The following is an 18644-nucleotide window of genomic DNA, read 5'->3' on the forward strand; positions in this document are numbered from 1 at the left end:
CATGCAAGAGTTTTTTCACGCCTGTCGGTTACGTCATTCGCCTGTGGGCAGTCTTTGAGTGAGGAGTCGTCCACCCGCTCGTCGATTTTTTTCATTGTTTAGGAATGGCTCAGAGACTGTTGCTTTGTTTGATAAAAAGTTTTTCAAAACTGTAAGGCACAACTGAGTGGACACCATTCAATAAATTCAGCTGGTTTTCGGTAAAAATTTTAACGGCTGATGAGAGATTTTGGTCTGGTAGTGTTGCTTTAAGGATGGTCCACGGCGCCTGACGGCGATCTGCGCTTCGAGGCGGCAGCGTCTCGCCGTTTCAAGTTGAAAACTTCCACATTTCAGGCTCTGTTGACGCAGTAAGTCGTCAGAGAACAGAGAACTTTCAGAAGAAGTCGGCATGAGGAGTTTATTCGGACATTCCATTGTTAACGGTCATTTTGTAATGAAAGAACATGCGGGCAGAGTCGCATGTCGGGCTGGACCCGACCGCGGGGGGTCGCGGCAGGAAAAACACCTCCGTTGGAAATCTTACTCACTTGTTGAAAGCCATTAAAAGCCGCCTGAATTCTACAAATGGTTTTCAACACGGAGGTGTTTTTCCTGTCGCGGCGCACACAGATTTGCCGAGTCGTCACGGAAACGACTCGGCGAATTTGCGCGTACGTCTTTCATTAAAAAATGTCCTTAAACAGTGGAATGTCCGCCTAAATTCCTCATGCCGGCCTCTTCTGAATCTTCTCTGTTCTCTCACGATGTCCTGGGTGAATTAAGCCTTAAATTAGGATGTTTTCAGCTCGAAACAGGCCGACGACAGCGCCTGGAAGCGCTGCAGGACGTCCCGCTCCGTGGGAAGTCCTTACACCGACAGAAACACCCCATAATCTCTCATCAGCCGTTAAACTTTTCACAGAAAACCAGCTTAATTTCTCGAATAGTGTCCACTCGGATATTCCTCACAGGTCCAGAAAAATTTTTGATAAAGCAACGCGCGCCGTCTCGAGCAGCGTGTGAAACAAAGGAATTCAGCCGAGAGGGCGGGACCACATCTCACTCAAGGCCTGCCCACAGGGAAATGACGTCACCGACACGCGTGAAAAAACTCACGCATGCGCACGAGGGTTCAAGCATGATTGGTGTAATCGCATGTCATTCAAATCCATATAGTTAAAAAAAAAAATAAAAGGGTCGGTTTATTATCTAAGAGACCTCGTACATATGCACGCACATACCCATTCATCAAGAGACCTGCCTCAATAAATAAACTAGACAGAGGAAATGGAGCATATACCATAGGACTATAATAGAAAAATGTCATAAGAAGATATTGAGAATCAGTTCATCGTTAAGCCCCTTAGGTGCCAAAGTTTGTAATGTTTCAATCCAGTAGGCCTCTCTTTTTTTCACAAGTTTATCATGGTCTCCCCCTCTAAAGGGAGGAGGGACCTGTTCAATGCCACAAAAATGAAGAGTGCTTACATTATGATGTGCATCATTGAAATGAATGGCTACTGGATAATTCCTGTCATTTCTGCGAATTGAACTTTTATGTTCACTTATTCTTTGTTTTAATTGTCTTATGGTCTTGCCCACATATGCTAAACCACAAGGACAGCGTAAGAGATAAATCACATGTGTGGATACACAAGTTATTACATTCCGAATGGATATTTTTTTACCGCTGTGGGGGTGCTGGAAAAAAGTAGTTTCATAAGTATTATTACATTGCGCACAATTCCCACACCGGTAATTTCCATTCGGAATAGGTGCCAGTAAACTCTGGATAGATGTAACTTTAGGGGTAACGTTGGCACGAACAAGGTAGTCTCTAAGATTCCTACCCCTCCTACTGACAAAAAGGGGAGGGTATCTAAAAATTGTAGAGAGCTCTGGATCAGATGTAAAAATGTGCCAGTGTTTTTTAAAAATAGCCTTGATGGTAGCAGAGTGAGGAGAATACTGTGTAATGCAGGTAACAGAGAATTCCTTTTTCTGTTTCACAGTCTTTTTTAACAGTTCTGAACGTGTTTTCTTCAAAGCCAGGTCATATGCCTTCTCAACCCAATTGGATGGGTAACCCCTTTCTATGAATCTTCTTTTCATTTCCCCTGCCTGTTCGATGAAATTTTCATCAGAATGGCAAATACGTCTAAGTCTGTAAAACTGACTAATGGGGAGACCCTTTTTGAGCAATGTAGGGTGAAAACTAGAAGCTAACAGCAAAGTATTTCTATCAGTCTCCTTCCTATATAAAGAAGTGATGATAGTACCATTAGCTTTCCAAAAAACTTTCAGTACTGTATTGCGATGTAAAAAATAAACTTGATTCAAAGCTGTTCAACAAGTTAACAAATTCATTAACCTCTTGTGGGCTACCATTAAAAACACAAAAAATATCATCAATGTATCTGAACCATTTAAGAATATTATGCAAAACAGATTTTTTTCCTGATTAAACACAAATTGCTTTTCAAAAAATCCAACATACAAATTTGCATAATTGGGTGCACAAATGGTACCCATACTTGTACCAGATATTTGTAGATAAAACTCATTTTCAAAGCAAAAATAGTTGTGTTTCATGATAAATTCAGTGAAATCCAAAATCAGTTCAATTGAAGGACTAGATGAACTATCTCTCTGTTGGAGGTAATGCCTTAATGCCTCTATACCCCCTTCATGGGGAATATTAGTATAAAGGTTAGTGATGTCTAATGTTAACATGAGGACATTCTCAGGTAAATCTTTAAGATCAGAACATTTTTCTATAAAGTCACTTGAGTCTCTTATATATGATGGAAGGGTGTGAACAAATGGCTTGATATAATAATCCAGAAATTCACAGAAATGACAGGAATTATCCAGTAGCCGTTCATTTCAGTGATGCACATCATAATGGAAGCACTCTTCCTTTTTGTGGCATTGAACAGGTCCCTCCTCCCTTTAGAGGGGGAGACCATGATAAACTTTTGAAAAAAAGAGAGGCCTACTGGATTGAAACATTACAAACTTTGGCACCTAAGGGGCTTAACGATGAACTGATTCTCAATATCTTCTTATGACATTTTTCTATTATAGTCCTATGGTATATGCTCCATTTCCTCTGTCTAGTTTATTTATTGAGACAGGTCTCTTGATGAATGGGTATGTGCGTGCATATGTATGTGTATATATGCATATATATGTATATGTGTGTGTATGTCTATTGAGCTGTCTTATATATATGTTTTTTATGTAATATGTTTCATTGTGACATATATTATTGTATGAGTTTTATGGAAGTGTATATTAAAAAGGTTTTTTTTTTTTTCTATGACAACATCCTGTGATGTAATCAGCCACACCCTATTTAAGATGGCTTTTCATTCATGGAAATTATTTGCCTGATGATGGCCTTTGGCCGAAACGTTGCTTGCTTGTTTGCTTGATTAAATTCACCCTTGTGTTGTGTTGCAAGTGAGGCAGTGTGCGAGAGTTTTTTTTGTTTGTTTAACCATAAATAAATTAAAATTAATAAATTACAGTATATTAGCACAATATTCTAAAATTCAAATTCTAAAATCTCCCACAATAAATCACTCTTCCAGGTACCATATGACGATATTACAGTCTATCAGTCAGTCGCAAGCATATAAATCCATGTCCCCTAAAGACTGAACTAGTGCACATTTAAGTCTAAAAAACATGGAGTTAACATTAAACAATTTCACACAAAAAAGAAAGAAAAAACTATCTAAGAAAACATGAAATTAATACTAAACAGTTTCTTACAACAACAACAAAAAAAAACTCAGTCAATGCTGGCAGATCTGACCCTTCAGCAGCCACTTTTTTAATTCACTGGTGAAAATAAAATGATTTGTTTTTCTTTTTAGTACAGTGGGTAGATTGTTCCATTCTTTAATCGGTCTATACGAAAAAGCTGTCTGTGTAAAAGTTGTTTTATGTCTTGGAACAGCACACCGCCCGCAGTGACGGAACGTGTACTTCACTTCACTTTATTTGTGTCCCCCATGGGGCAATTAGTTTTGCAGCTTGAGAATACATTAAAAGCACATTACACACAGAACACATATCAGTACCATGGTGCAGCATCACAAACAATTACACAGTCCAAACATTAAAAAATACAGTCCATTAAAATGCTTCCACAGTTTTAACTCCTTCCTTGGTCTGTGTTCAGAACAGTAATGGCTGCAGGAACAAAAGAGAACTTAAATCTGTTACCCTTCACGGAGGGAAACCTGAGCCGTGAGCCAGAAGGTAAATATTGAAAGTCACTAAAAAGAGGATGAGCAGAGTTCGACAGTATACTCAATGCTTTCCTCTTCACTTGTCTGTGGTATAGGTCAGACAACGTACTCTGTGGTCCTCCCAGTACCTTTCCACAGGCCTTCACTATTTTAACCAGTGATTTTTTTAGCCTTAAGACTGAGATTACCATACCAGCACAACATAGAAAAGGTTAAAACAGACTCAATACAAGATTTGTAAAAAAGAATCATAATAGTCTTATCCACTTGAAAATAAGACAATTTACGAAGACAGAACAGATATTGTTGACCCTTTTTACACAACATGTCAGTATTAACATTAAAATTTAGCTTGTGGTCAGTTATAGTCCCCAGATACTTATAAGTTTCCACAGACTCCACCTGCTGGCCCTTAATGAAGGTAGGCTGAGCTGGTGTGAGCTGTCGCCGGACGTCCACAGACATATCTTTTGTTTTAGCCACGTTTAGTTGTAAATATGACTCATCATGCCACTTTACAAAATCTTCCACCACCGGGCCATGGTTATTCTCATGATTTTGTAAGAGACTAACAATGACAGTATCGTCTGCAAATTTCAAAATAAAACAATTTTCGTGATGGCTTTGACAATCATTAGTGTACAATATGTACAGAAGTGGTGAAAGGACACAGCCCTGAGGAGATCCTGTTGAGGACAAAAGTGTGTCTGACATGCACCCATTTACTCTGACTCTGACTCTGATCGGTCTGTTAAAAAATCTAAAATCCGACCAGCAATATTAAAATCTACAGAAAAATTATTCACAAATTTGTCGATTAAGATGTGAGGTTGGATAGTATTAAAAGCAGATGAAAAGTCAAGAAGTAAAAGTTTGGCATGTGCTTTGTTGCCCTCAAGGTGTTTAAAAACAAGATTTAAAAGTGTGGCAGTAGCATCCTCCACTCCACAGCCAGCCCTATAGGCAAACTGGAAGGGATCTAATAATGACTGTACATGTGAAAGCAATTCATGTTTCATACGTCTTTCAAATGCCTTCATAACAAGAGATGTTAGGGCTACTGGTCTAAAGTCATTTAAAACTTTGGGATGCTTGTTTTTAGCCACTGGTATTACTATGCTCTGTTTGCAATTCTTTGGAACCTTTTGTTGAGCAAGCGACAGTTTAAAAATATAGAAATAAATCGGGCAGCCAGCATCTCAAGTTACAAACTTCTGTTTGTAACTTGAGATGTTAACTGGACAAAGTTCTGGAGAGGAGCAGGTGCCGAATTCAGTATAATTCTATGCACTAATTGGATTCTAGCCATTCTTTAAATGTTTTCAAAATTCAACAATCTGTATTTTTCCAGAACATGGCCATGATGGTGCTGCCTTGCTCTCCGATCCACAACTTTTAAGGCTTCTTTGTGAATGGATTCTAAGGGCTTCAAAGTGGTTTTATTTCCTTGTGACCAGCATGTGACACAATAACAGAATCTAGACATGATCACTGCATTAAAATAAATTTTTGCTGCTTCCACAGTTAGAGAATTCCTAATACATTTAAAAGTTGCTATACTAGATTTAAATCTCTGACACATTTGTTTTACATTTTTTAAAAATAAGCGAAGGATCCACGATAACGCCTAAGTATTTGTATTCTGTTACATTTTCAATCTGTTCCCCATTTACATACACATTTGAAAAGTTACACACAATTCAGTTTCTCACAATTTGATGTGAGAAACATTCTGCATCACCAAGAAGGTTCAAAAAATGAAATTGGTAAAAAGATATGCCAAAAGAAAAGAAAAGAAAAAAATCACACACCGGAGCAACAAATTAAAAAATTAAAATTAAAAAATTAAAAAATGCACAAGTGCTGTTGATGTTACTGAAAAGAAGTAAAGACATGGGAGCAAAAAATATGCCATTTCTAATCAAATAAAACAGCACCCTCTGCATTGATCAGTGATCAGAAGCACCCAGGATAGGTACTTGCAGGAGTCACGGTTCGTTACCCAAGTGGTTTCCCAGCCAAGTACTCATCAGAAGCTCGCCTGACAGGATCAGGTGTACACGGAGCAGCCCGGCTGCCTAGACTTGATCACTAAATATGACAAAAAAGATTAAAATAATCCAAAGCAATCAAAATATCTTCAGTAGTGCATTCACTGCAACCTCAGAGGTAACTTCAAAACTTGCAGTAGTTTTTATTGCTCTGTTTATTCTGACACTGTCCTTGTTTCTACTATTTCCATTCCAGCATTTGTATATAAAAGGAAAAAAAAAACACTTACAATGAAAAACTATTTTGCAGTCATGAAGAAATTTACTTGGTTGACCACATAAGCTCTGCCCACTTTGTGATGCTTCTAAGAAGTCGCTCAAGTTCTGTGAAGCTCAGTTTACTTGCAGTCTGACAAGTGATGTGACAAGGAAGTTGAGGCTTCATTGAAAGTAGGGGGAGGAAAAAGTAATTTCAGACAATTGTTTCATTTTTTAAAAAAGATGTGTGATTTTGATTTGTCTCAAGCTCTGGAGGGGTAAGTTTAACTTTTCTATTTGTATTACTGTATTTATTCTTTAAATTACATCCAGAATATGAGGCTCCCTAAATGTTTTTCTTTTAGCAATTAAAACAACTTGAGTTCTTTTAAGACATGTGTTTGAATGTAGTTCAAACTAAATTTTTGTTGTGATTTATTTATTGTATGTGAAAAGGGAAATAGTCACACCAGCATTGTACAGCTGGAATATGCTTCCCTTTTCACTTAATTGTGGTATGTTGTTGCTGGGTTACATTAACTTTTCTGTTTAGTAGCATTTTCCTTTTACTAAGTAAGGCCAGCAGCATCGACGGTGCATTCAAACTTTTCTATCATGTTATGGATGAGAGAAGAGATGGTGGAAGCGTACTTCTGAAGAAGAGTATATTGTTGGCGGTTATGCAAATGTCTGACAGAGTGATGGTTGTGAAACATGGGTGGGAAAAGCCCAGCTTCATAAAGTAAAAGTCCTACAAAATATTTGTTCTCTCCTCCTACTAAACCAGCCAGACAACAAATTGAAGGTGTGATGATGAATGTCATCAGTGCATATGACCGACAGGTGTGTTGTGAAGTGGAGGAGAAAGGAGATTTATGAAGTGAGATGAGGTGGTAGTGTACTAAAGAAAAAGAGTGGTGATTGGAGCAGACTTCAGTGGGCATGTTGTTGACAGGAACAGAAGTGATGAGAAGGTGATGGTTGGTTAGATATGGTGTAAAAGGGCATATGGTGGTAGATTTTGCAAAAAGAATGGAAATGGCTCTGGGGAATACATAATACTAACAATAATTTTAAGATGTCAAAGAAGAAACACAGGGTCGTTCTCACTGTGTTTTGTACAGTAACACTACCTCTAACCTTAAGCATGGTTCACACAGCAGGATTTTAAATTTATCTTTAGGTTTCCAAAACCTGAGACCACACACGTGAAGATAAAAAAATCATAGCTCTAACAGGTTTGGTGGTACAGTGTGTGGTGTTCAGCCACACAGTAAGGACAACACCACCACACACGAACAGATTTCACACACGGACATTCACAGCTCAAACAGGAAATCTCGCAAAATCTCTAGAGATTAAACGTGACTTCAGAGTAAACAAACAGAGGTACTTTGTGGAGGGAAAAATTATACAAAAAGTAAAAGAAAAGGTGTTCTTTAAAGGAGTGGAGACAGCGCGACCTCTGGACTTTCTGGTAAGTCAGAACAGCTGTTTTGATTTTATTTTCCACTCTGTATGTCCATCACCTTGCTTTCTGATTGGCTGCACGTCACATTCAGCAGGCTGCGTGCTTCTTTTTGTCGGAGGACACCACACACGCTGTGATATCAGGCCAAAAAAAATCCAACATGTTGAATATCCCCGATTTGCAATCAGAGCACTCCTGATGGCCTTCCGAGCAGATCAGAGCGCTCTGAACACACCACACACAGCAGGCATATCTGATAAGATTATCTTTAGCGTCATCATGATTGTCGGGGCGTCCTTAAGATTGTCGGAAGGGGAAGATCAGGTCCGATATCGGCCTAATTATCCTGCCGTGTGAACCCGGCCTTAGTGACATGAAATTTGGAGTTCCACAGGGGTCCGTCTTAGACCCCCTGCTTTTCTCCCTTTATACAGCACCCCTTGGGCACATATTGCAGCGCTTTGGGATTACCTTTCACTGCTATGCTGATGATACTCAGTTATACATACTGCTAACTGCTGGTAACATCCTTAGAAGATTGCCTTGTATCAGTGAGAAGCTGGATGTCTAGAAACTTCCTACTTTTAAACTCTGATAAGATGGTTCTTGGTCCAGTGAGACATTGGCATCAATTTGACCAGTTAACGCTTAGCCTAGGCTCATGTGTCATACATCACACTGACAAAGTGAGGAACCTTGGGGTAATTTTTGATCCTACATTGTCCTTTGACCTCCACATTAGAAATATTACAAGGACTGCTTTCTTCCACCTGTCAAATATAGTGAAGATTCGTCCCATCCTGTCTATGGCTGATGCTGAGACCCTGATCCATGCGTTTATCTCTTCTAGACTGGGCTACTGCAATGTTCTATTTTCTGGTATACTGCAGTCCAGCATTAGGGCTCTCCAACTGGTTCAAAATGCTGCTGCCAGACAACACGAAGCAGAAAGTTTGACCACATTACACCCATTTCTCTTCACTGGCTTCCTGTCCCAGTGAGATCAGATTTTAAGGTTCTGCTACTAGTCTATAAAATTGTTCACAAACTGGAACCTCCCTACCTAGCTGACCTAAACCTGGATGTGAAGCCATATCTGGGCATAGCCATGTTGGCAGTGGTGCCAGCACTGAAGCTCCTAATAGGTGCTAAAAGTGCCAATGCCACTGGCATACAACATTAAATATGATGAGAACACCACTCAGTGTGAATATTGCAAACCATATTATTCCAGGTGTTTGTAATAAAATACTCCAAACAGGCAAAACCTCCACAACAGCCACATCAAGTGGACGATGAGTTACCGACACAGTGAGAGGCGGCAATACTCGGCCGAGCCTTCTTAAACTAAGCAGTTAGAAGAAATTCACCCCATACAGTTGACATGGAGTAGGAAACTATCTATAGAGACCAAAACTGTTTTTTGTACATGTTTATCTCTACTCTAAAATTGGACATTTTAATATGGACTTGAATGGGCACCTGCTTGCTGTTGGGGACAGCCTCAAGCAGCAAGCCAAGGAAGTGCAACATAAAGCTTAATGCTTGGTTGCACTAGAATATAAGTTGCAAGACCTCCCAAACTAGTAAAATAAATAAATAAATAAGTAAGTAAGTTTTATATATATATATATATATATATATATATATATATATATATATATATATATATATATATATATATATATATATATATATATATATAAAGAAAATACGTGACTTATACATCATAAAATATGGTATACAGGTCATGCACTACTGGAACACTTTACAACTCAGTTTAGCTGTTAAAAAAAAGCCCTCATGAATAAGATCAGCAAATTGATCACTGTGCAAATATTTCATGTGCATCGTTTGGAGCCTGGAGTAATTCAGTCACTACATTTAAAATGTCACCTTTTACAGGCTGTTAGACCAAAACTTTGCAGCTTTGATTGATATTCATTTGTACTTTAGGTCAGATGATGAGACGAGACCTGACCCGGCGTGCTTCGACATGCCTGTAAGACAGATTCCTCTTATTCACACAGTGCTGGATGCATTTCGCTTTCAAGTAAAATTTTGACCATGTCAGTCCTGGACTGTTGGGTGTCTCCTTTCTGTGTTCTTCCATGCAGCATGTTCTAAATGCAATCCTCAGGCTGGATGGGGAAGTAGACCTGAATATTTCTTGTAAGCCAAACACCATGCAGTGTGTGGTCAATGTGGTTCTGGCAGTGAACAGGCTGAAGAAGTCTCTAAGTTGGTGCCAGAGTGATGAACAACTGTGCTGCATGATTCTGGACAGTCTGGTGGACGGTGAGTAGATTCAGTTTGCAACACCATCATTACAACACCACATTCTGCACTAGTATGTGTGTATTCTTCACATCAGTACTGATAATGTCTTTCTCTCCATCTTCTCCCAGAAAAAGTCTTCCAGATTGTTCAGAACATTGGCACCAGTGAAAGCAAAGTTACATATCAACGTTCCAGCCATCGCCCTAGACAGTGCACTCTGTGTGACACCTCACAGAAAGATGTTGTCCACTTCACAGGAGAAATGAAACTACATGCGCTCACTCTAAAAGGGGGAAACAGTGATCGAAAAGGTGCAACAAATTGATTCCACACTGCCACATTCCCTTGATGTGACCCTTTGACTGCTCAGAATGCTGATTAATGAGTGTGTGTACGGTGCATCCAGAAAGTATTCACAGTACTTCACTTTCTCCAAATGGACTGCATTTATTTAGTGCTTTTCCATCTGTATCAGACGCTCAAAGCCCTTTACAATTATGCCTCACATTCACCCCGATGTCAGGGTGCTGCCATACAAGGTGCTCACTACACACCAGGAGCAATAGGGAATTAAAGGCCTTGCCCAAGGGCCCTTAGTGATTTTCCTGTCAGGTGGGGATCTGAACCCATGATCTTCTGGATTTAAGCCCAACACTTTAACCACTAGACCAGGGGTGGCTAAGTTCGGTCCTCGAGAGCCACATTCCTGACACTCTTAGTTGTCTCCCTGCTCCAATACACCTGAATCCAATGAAAGACTCGTTAGCAGACTTTTAATGAGCCTTTCATTGGATTCAGGTGTGTTGGAGCAGGGAGACAACTAAGAGTGTCAGGAATGTTGCTCTCGAGGACCGAACTTGGCCACCCCTGCACTAGACCATCACCTCCACATTTTGTTATGTTACAGCCTTATTCCAAAATGGAGTAAATTAATTTTTTCCCTCAAAATTATCCTCACAACACTCCATAATGACAATATAATTTTTGCAGATTTATTAAAAATTAAAAGAAAAAATAAAGCAAAACTAAGAAATCACATGTACATACGTATTCACAGCCTTTGCTCTGTATTTGTTGATGCACCTTTGGCAGCAATTCCAGCCTCAAGTCTTCTTGAATATAATGCCACAAGCTTGGTGCACCTATCTTTGGACAGTTTGGTCCATTCCTCTTTGCAGCACCTTTCAAGCTCCCTCAGGTTGGATGGGGATGTTGGATAAATTGTCATGTTCACAGGCACGAAAAACGTGCAGAAATTTGCATCTGCAATCATCTTACTGGTGATGTTTCACCAGTAAGTACTTGTCCAGAATCAAAATAAAGTTCTCCACCTGGCTTGACTCCTCTGATATATCGTCCTTATGACCTTTAGTGATTTTAACTGTGGCTGGATACAGAAGGAAAGCGTGGAAACCTTTAACTCATGCTTCATGCATCACTTTATTGCTTGGTTTCCTTTGTTTGGCTGTGGCCTCACTGTATTTTGCTGCATGCTTGAGTTGGATTTTGGACACCTCCGGAAGATGTTTTCTAGACTCTTGGAGAATACGGTCTCTGTCTGTGTACCGAAGACACCTGATGATCAGCAGGCATGGGTGACAATGGTTGCCGTCTCCATGAGGCTCCTGCAAACGGCCAAGATGATAACTCCTCACCATTTCCAGGCAGGTGGCAGCAAAGCCTGGGAACCATTTGGGAAGAATCTCTGTCAGATAACTTGGGGCAGTTGGACCCTCGGCTCCTTCTTTAAGGCTGAATATGAGCAAATTATCTCTGCACTCACAATCTTCCATTTTGGTGAGCTTCTTTTGTTGTTTCCACACACGTAGATATAGTTTTCGCCGCGCTTGTGTTGTGTCATGTGTTTAAATTTGCCATGTCAGCACGTATTTTCTTTATTTCCTCCATGTGTTTAGTTACTCCAGGTGGACTCCAGTTAAGGTGTAGAAACATCTCAAGGATGATCAGTGGAATTAGGTGACACCTGAGCACAATTTTGAGCTTCATGGCAAAGACTGAATAGTTATGTACATGTGATTTCACACTCTCACTCATCTTCAACCACTTAACCAGGATTGTAAGCAGTAAAAAAAAATCTTAAAAAAAAAAAACATTTGGAGGGGGAATAAGATCATTTCATCTATTTTGGAATAATTCTGTAACATAACAAAATGTGGAATTAGTGAAGTGCTGTGAATACTTTCCGGATGTACTGTAGTCGTCGAGTTTACACAGACCATCACTGTGCAGCGACTGGTATGTTCTTTGGCCATGATTAGGGAGCTGAAAATCATACACCACATCTGCACACAGTTTTCGCTGCCAATGTAAGACAAAGTGAGTCGTAAACTGTGAGATAAGTCATTGCTAGCCAAGTGCATATGCACGTCACCCACCCTAACCAGTGAGCTGAGGCAATGACTGGCAGTGGCTAAACTGAAAAGTTAACTTTTATAACGATAAACCGATTAAAAACAAATTAGTGGAAGCTACAGGTAACCAATAACGGCTAAATTTTAATATTGACTCCAATGTACTGCCAGCTAGACAAGCCAAGTTTTGAGTTTAGGCACCACCAATGCTTCTGAGTAGAATCAACGGTGACCACAAACCCAACACAAACAATGAGTCAGAGCTCCTGTCTTTGTGCGCCCTGCCCAGTGTTGTAATGTAACAAAGTAGAAATACTTCATTACTGTACTTAGGTAGAATTTTGACATATCTGTACTTTACTTCGTTATTTACATTTCTGGCAACTTTCACTTTTACTCCACTACATTTCCTCAGTAAAATATACACTTTTACTCCAATGCATTTCCCTGAACTATCTGCGTTACTCGTTACTACAAAATAAAAGTAGAAGAAAGAGTGTTTGCAGCCGGCTGCATTGCACGTCAACGTCAGTGTAATTCAGAAAGAATGGATGACGTCTCAATTTGGGAGGAAAAAACATTTTAGTCTGTTGTAGTTTGTTGTCTGTATTACAGTATTCGGAAAGATGTGTCATTTCATTTAAAACAGCGATTCACTTAGAAGTTACTAATTCCAACCGGACTTTAACTTGAATCGTCAGAGAGCGACGCAGTGTTTGGAGCTGTGCGAATGGAACGGAGGACGATTCTCATTTCTTGCCCGCAATAATAACTGCTATGGGGGTTTAGCTCCATCCAGAGATGGGTGCGGTGTCTGTTTCTGAAACCCTCCTGTCCTGTGCACCGGCAACATTTCCTGTACATTCATTTTGTGAATTGTTTTATAATTTCTGTCTGTATCATGGCCCAAGCAGAGAGTCACCTCTTTGAGTCTGGTCTGCTTGAGGTTTCTTCCTCAGAGGGAGTTTTTCTTTATCACTGTCGCACAGGCGACGGTGGTAAGGAACTTGCTCACTTCACTTCTCAAGGTTAGACCTTACTAGTGTGAAGCGCCTTGAGGCAACTTTGTTGTGATTTGGTGCTATATAAATGAAAATAAACTGAATTGAATTGAAATAAGACAAGCATCCCACTTAGTGACTTTAATCCGCACAAAAGTGATTCACGAATGACAAATTTAAATGGCTCTGAGAGGGTTACGAAGCAGATTTGCCACCACTGAAAAGCAGCAAAGCAGAGAACCAACCCTGGCCTTCAACCTACTGGGGGAGATGCCGCCATCTTGTCTGAGAACATAGAGCTCTACAGGGAGGGTAACATTAGGATTTTACAGCAGGCCATGGAGCAGGTGATTAGAGACCCTGCAAGGCTTATGACAAATGTGGGTGGGGAATCCATTACCTTAGCGGGGAAATTAGTGCAGAAAATCCACTATGGAATTAGTGCAGTTTATGTGGCAGGGAGGGAAATTCAACTAGTTGAGACTGTGGCCTGCTTCCGTAGATGTGTCTATACACATCATAGAGGGATATGCTTTGCAAACTTAATACCCATTACTACATTGGATGCTGAAATTGAGGATGGCCCAATGGCTGTTCCAGCAATATCAAAGATTTCGTGTCTGTTACCTACAACGCGCGTGAAATGTCTCAAACCTAAACCTACTTACAGCCATCTTATATATGCTACTCTGGAACCACCCCTAAACCCAAACAGTTCAACTGTCAACCCCACAGAGGTCCATAGTCTGGGTCTCATTAACATAAGATCACTATCCTCAAAATCAGTGTCGATTACACTATGTAACAAATTTTTATTTTTGTTTTGTTCCTGGGTACACAGTGTGTTTTCCTAACCTGTTATGCCTTAAATAAATAGAAAATAGCTGTTATTCCACAGAAACTTTGTTTCTGTGATCAGAACAATGATATTTTGAAATTTGTCTGTTTTCAAGAATATTCTCGATTCGCCTTCACTACTACTGAGTAGTCTTCTAGAAGATTCTTGAACTGCTAAAACTGTCCAGAATTTTCTAGAAGTTTCCAGAATTATCTAGAAATTTCAAGAAACTTTTAGAACTTTCTAGAACGTTAAAAAAATAAAATCAAAGTTTGTGCTGAATGTAGTCATTTTTCCATAGACTTTAGACATAAGCAGTTGAAATATAACACTTAGAACCCAGGAACAAAAATTGTGTTACATAGTGTTAATGATCTAATTACTGATCATCACTTAGATATAACTGGGTTTTGTGAAACCTGGCTTAAACCTGCAGCTGTCCTCCCCTTAAATGAGGCCTGCCGGCATACACATTTAGTCACGTCCCTTGTGATGCAAAGCAAGGCGGGGGTGTTGCTCTTATTTATAAATCTAGGTTTAGCTTATTAGCTGTTGGGGGTTACAAATATAACTCATTTGAACATCTGATTCTCCGCTCTACCCATGATGCTATGTATTGCCAAGGTCAGAAGAATAAAAATCAGCCGTATTACTTTGTCACTGTATATAGGCCTCCTGATCCATATTCAGAATACTTAGATGAATTTGGTGCGTTCATCTCTAACTTGTCAACTAGTGCAGATAACATTCTGATCATTGGTGACTTTAACCTTCTGATCCCCTCTGCAAATCATTTCTGGAAATTGTGGATGCATTAGGATTTCGGCAATGCTTTCAGGATTCGACGCACATTAGTGGAAATACCCTGGATTTGGTTCTCGCACGATATTGCTGTCACGAATATTGACATCATGCCTCTTACATCAGTGGTCTCTGATCACTCACTTATTAAGTTTACAGTTTCGCTGCCATGTTTAGTGGAACAACCTTATATAAATCACTATGGCGATGCATCAACTCCTCAACTAAGACTGAACTTGAAGCTAGACTGCCTGATGTCTTAGCTTCACATTAGGCAAATGCCCAATCAGTAGACAGTCCTGTGGATAGTTTAAACTCAGTGCTCAAAACTACACTCAATGATAGTGCCACCTTTATTAAAACCGCACTCCCCCAAAACACAGTCACCTGCATGACCTCAAGCATAAGGCTAGAGGTCTAGAACAGAAATGGCGTAGTTCAAAATTAGAAGTATTCCACCTTGCGTGGCGTGATGCTAGTTTAGAATATAAGCATGCATTACTGGCTACAAAGTGGACCTATTACTCTGATTTGATCAACAAAAACAAGCATAACTCAAAGTTCTTGTTCGACACGGTGGCAACACTTATTCATGAACAACCACCTGTAGTTCGCTCTCCTTTTATAGCACAATATTTCTTGGATTACGTTGAGAAGAAAATAGAAGACATTAGATTAAACATATCTCAGCATGCCTCATCCCAGCCACTACACCCTGCTATTGAGGTGGGTGCCATTACTGAGGTATTACCAAGATTTACAGAATTTGATAGTATCTCACTAAGCATGTTGATGAAACTCGCAACGTCTACAAAAAGCACAACCTGTTTATTTGATCCTATACCAACAAAACTGTTTAAGGACCTGTGGCCCACTCTTGGGCTGACTGTGCTGGAAATTATTAATTTCTCATTAACTTCTGGATCTGTTCCTAAATGTTTCAAATCTGCAGTGATTAAACCATTACTTAAGAAATCTAATCTTGACCCTAGTGTATTGAAAAACTATGGGCTGATATCAAATCTGTCACTTTGCTCAAAAGTTCTGTACAATTGTACAATAACACTACCTCTAACCTTAGTGACATGAAATTTGGGGTTCCACAGGGGTCCATCTTAGGCCCCCTGCTTTTCTCCCTTTATATACAGCTGTATGCAAAGGTTTAGGCACCCCTGATGATTTCCTTGATTTTCCTTTATAAATCATTGGTTGTTTAGATCAGCAGAAATTTCAGTTAAATATATCATATAGCAGACAAACAGGGATATTTGAGAAGTGAAATGAAGTTTATAGGATTTACAGAAAGTGTGCAATAATTCTTTAAACAAAATGAGGCAGGTGCATAAATTTGGGCACCGCAACTGAAAAAAAATACATCAATATTTAGTAGATCCTCCTTTTGTAGAAATAACAGCCTCTAAACACTTCCTATAGATTCCAATGAGAGTCTGGATTGTGGTTGAAGGTATTTTGGACCATTCTTCTTTACAAAACATCTCAGGTTTGTTGGTTTCTAGGCATGGACAGCCCATTTAAAATCACACCACAGATTTTCAATAACATTCAGGTCTGGGGACTGAGATGGCCATTCCAGAATGTTGTTCTTGTTCCTCTGCATGAATGCTTTAGTAGATTTTGAGCAGTGTTTAGGGTCATTGTCTTGAACGATCCAGCCCCGGTACAACTTCAACTTTGTCACGGATTCATGAACATTGTTCTCAAGAATCTGCTGATATTGACTTGAATCCATGTGACCCTCAACTTGATTCCCAGTACTTGCACTGGCCACACAGCCCCACAGCTTGATGGAACCATCTCCAAATTTTACTGTAGGTAGCAAGCGTTTTTCTTAGAATGATGTGTTCTTTTTCAGCCATGCATACCGCCCCTTATTATGTCCAAATAACTCAATTTTAGTTTCATCAGTCCACAGCACCTTATTCCAAAATGAAGCTGGCTTGTCCAAATGTGCTTTAGCATACCTCAAACGACTCTGTTTGTGGTGTGTATGCAGAAAAGGCTTCCTCTGCATTACAGCATCATACAGCATCTCTTTGTGCAAAGTGTGCTGTATAGTTGAACGATGCACAGAGACACTATCTGCAGCAAGATCATGTTGTAGGTCTTCGGAGCAGGTCTGTGGGTTGACTATGACTGTTCTCATCATCCTTCGCTTCACCTTAGATAGCTTTTTTGTATCCTTCCACTAAACCATGATGTTGAACAATCTTTGTTTTCAGGTCATTTGAGAGTTGTTTAGAGGCTCCCATGTTGCCACTCATTACAAAAGATCCAAAGAGGGGAAACATTTGCAAATGGCCACCTTAAATACCTTTTCTCATGATTGGATTCACCTGTGTAAGGAGGTCAAGGGTCAATGAGGTTACCAAACCAATTTTGTGGTCCAATAATTACTCCTAAATGTATTAAAATCAATAAAATGACAAGGGTGCCCAAATTTATGCACCTGTCTAATTTTGTTTAAATAATTATTGCACACTTTCTATAAATACTAGAAACTTTTGAATTTAATTGATTTGAATTTATTAGGCACACATATGCTTTACAAAAATCGCTCGTACACAAACAAACAAAACTCAAGTAGTTAAAAGAAAAAAAAGAAAACAATGTACATAGTGCCCAAAAGGCATAGGCAAAAGCAACGCTTATCAATCAATCAATCAATCAATCAATCAATCAATCAATTTTTTTTATATAGCGCCAAATCACAACAAACAGTTGCCCCAAGGCACTTTATATTGTAAGGCAAGGCCATACAATAATTTTGTAAAACCCCAACGGTCAAAACGACCCCCTGTGAGCAAGCACTTGGCTACAGTGGGAAGGAAAAACTCCCTTTTAACAGGAAGAAACCTCCAGCAGAACCAGGCTCAGGGAGGGGCAGTCTTCTGCTGGGACTGGTTGGGGCTGAGGGAGAGAACCAGGAAAAAGACATGCTGTGGAGGGGAGCAGAGATCGATCACTAATGATTAAATGCAGAGTGGTGCATACAGAGCAAAAAGAGAAAGAAACAGTGCATCACGGGAACCCCCCAGCAGTCTACGTCTATAGCAGCATAACTAAGGGATGGTTCAGGGTCACCTGATCCAGCCCTAACTATAAGCTTTAGCAAAAAGGAAAGTTTTAAGGCTTATCAATGCCTGCACCCCTCCATACAGTCAAGTTAAACAAGGCTTTGTGCCTGGCCATGAACGATCATTTCCAAACAAAATCTGAAGTGAGATCACATATTTCCCAAACAGCTCCTCTTACGTGCTCATTACCAGTAGTAAGGATTCAAGTGTAACAGATTCTTCATACAACATACAAACTCAACCTGTTTCATCAGATACATATCCAGAGAACACCATATCTTGGACATTGTTTG

At 39.7% G+C, this 18644-nt stretch overlaps 1 protein-coding gene across 1 annotated transcript in view; it reads left to right on the forward strand.

The window, feature by feature from the left end:
• The first annotated feature begins 6636 nt into the window (after positions 1–6636).
• il1b (interleukin 1, beta) overlaps positions 6637–18644 on the forward strand; it is a 67485-nt gene continuing 55477 nt past the window's right edge. Inside the window, exons 1-4 of the mRNA XM_034192293.1 lie at positions 6637–6771; positions 9921–9966; positions 10082–10262; positions 10373–10555. Of these exons, the coding sequence (XP_034048184.1) occupies positions 6737–6771; positions 9921–9966; positions 10082–10262; positions 10373–10555 (445 nt within the window). The 5' untranslated portion in view covers positions 6637–6736. The remainder of the gene's footprint in view (positions 6772–9920; positions 9967–10081; positions 10263–10372; positions 10556–18644) is intronic.

This window comes from Thalassophryne amazonica, chromosome 17 (genome assembly GCF_902500255.1).
Source record: "Thalassophryne amazonica chromosome 17, fThaAma1.1, whole genome shotgun sequence".
In the NCBI taxonomy this organism is placed as follows: Eukaryota; Metazoa; Chordata; class Actinopteri; order Batrachoidiformes; family Batrachoididae; genus Thalassophryne; species Thalassophryne amazonica.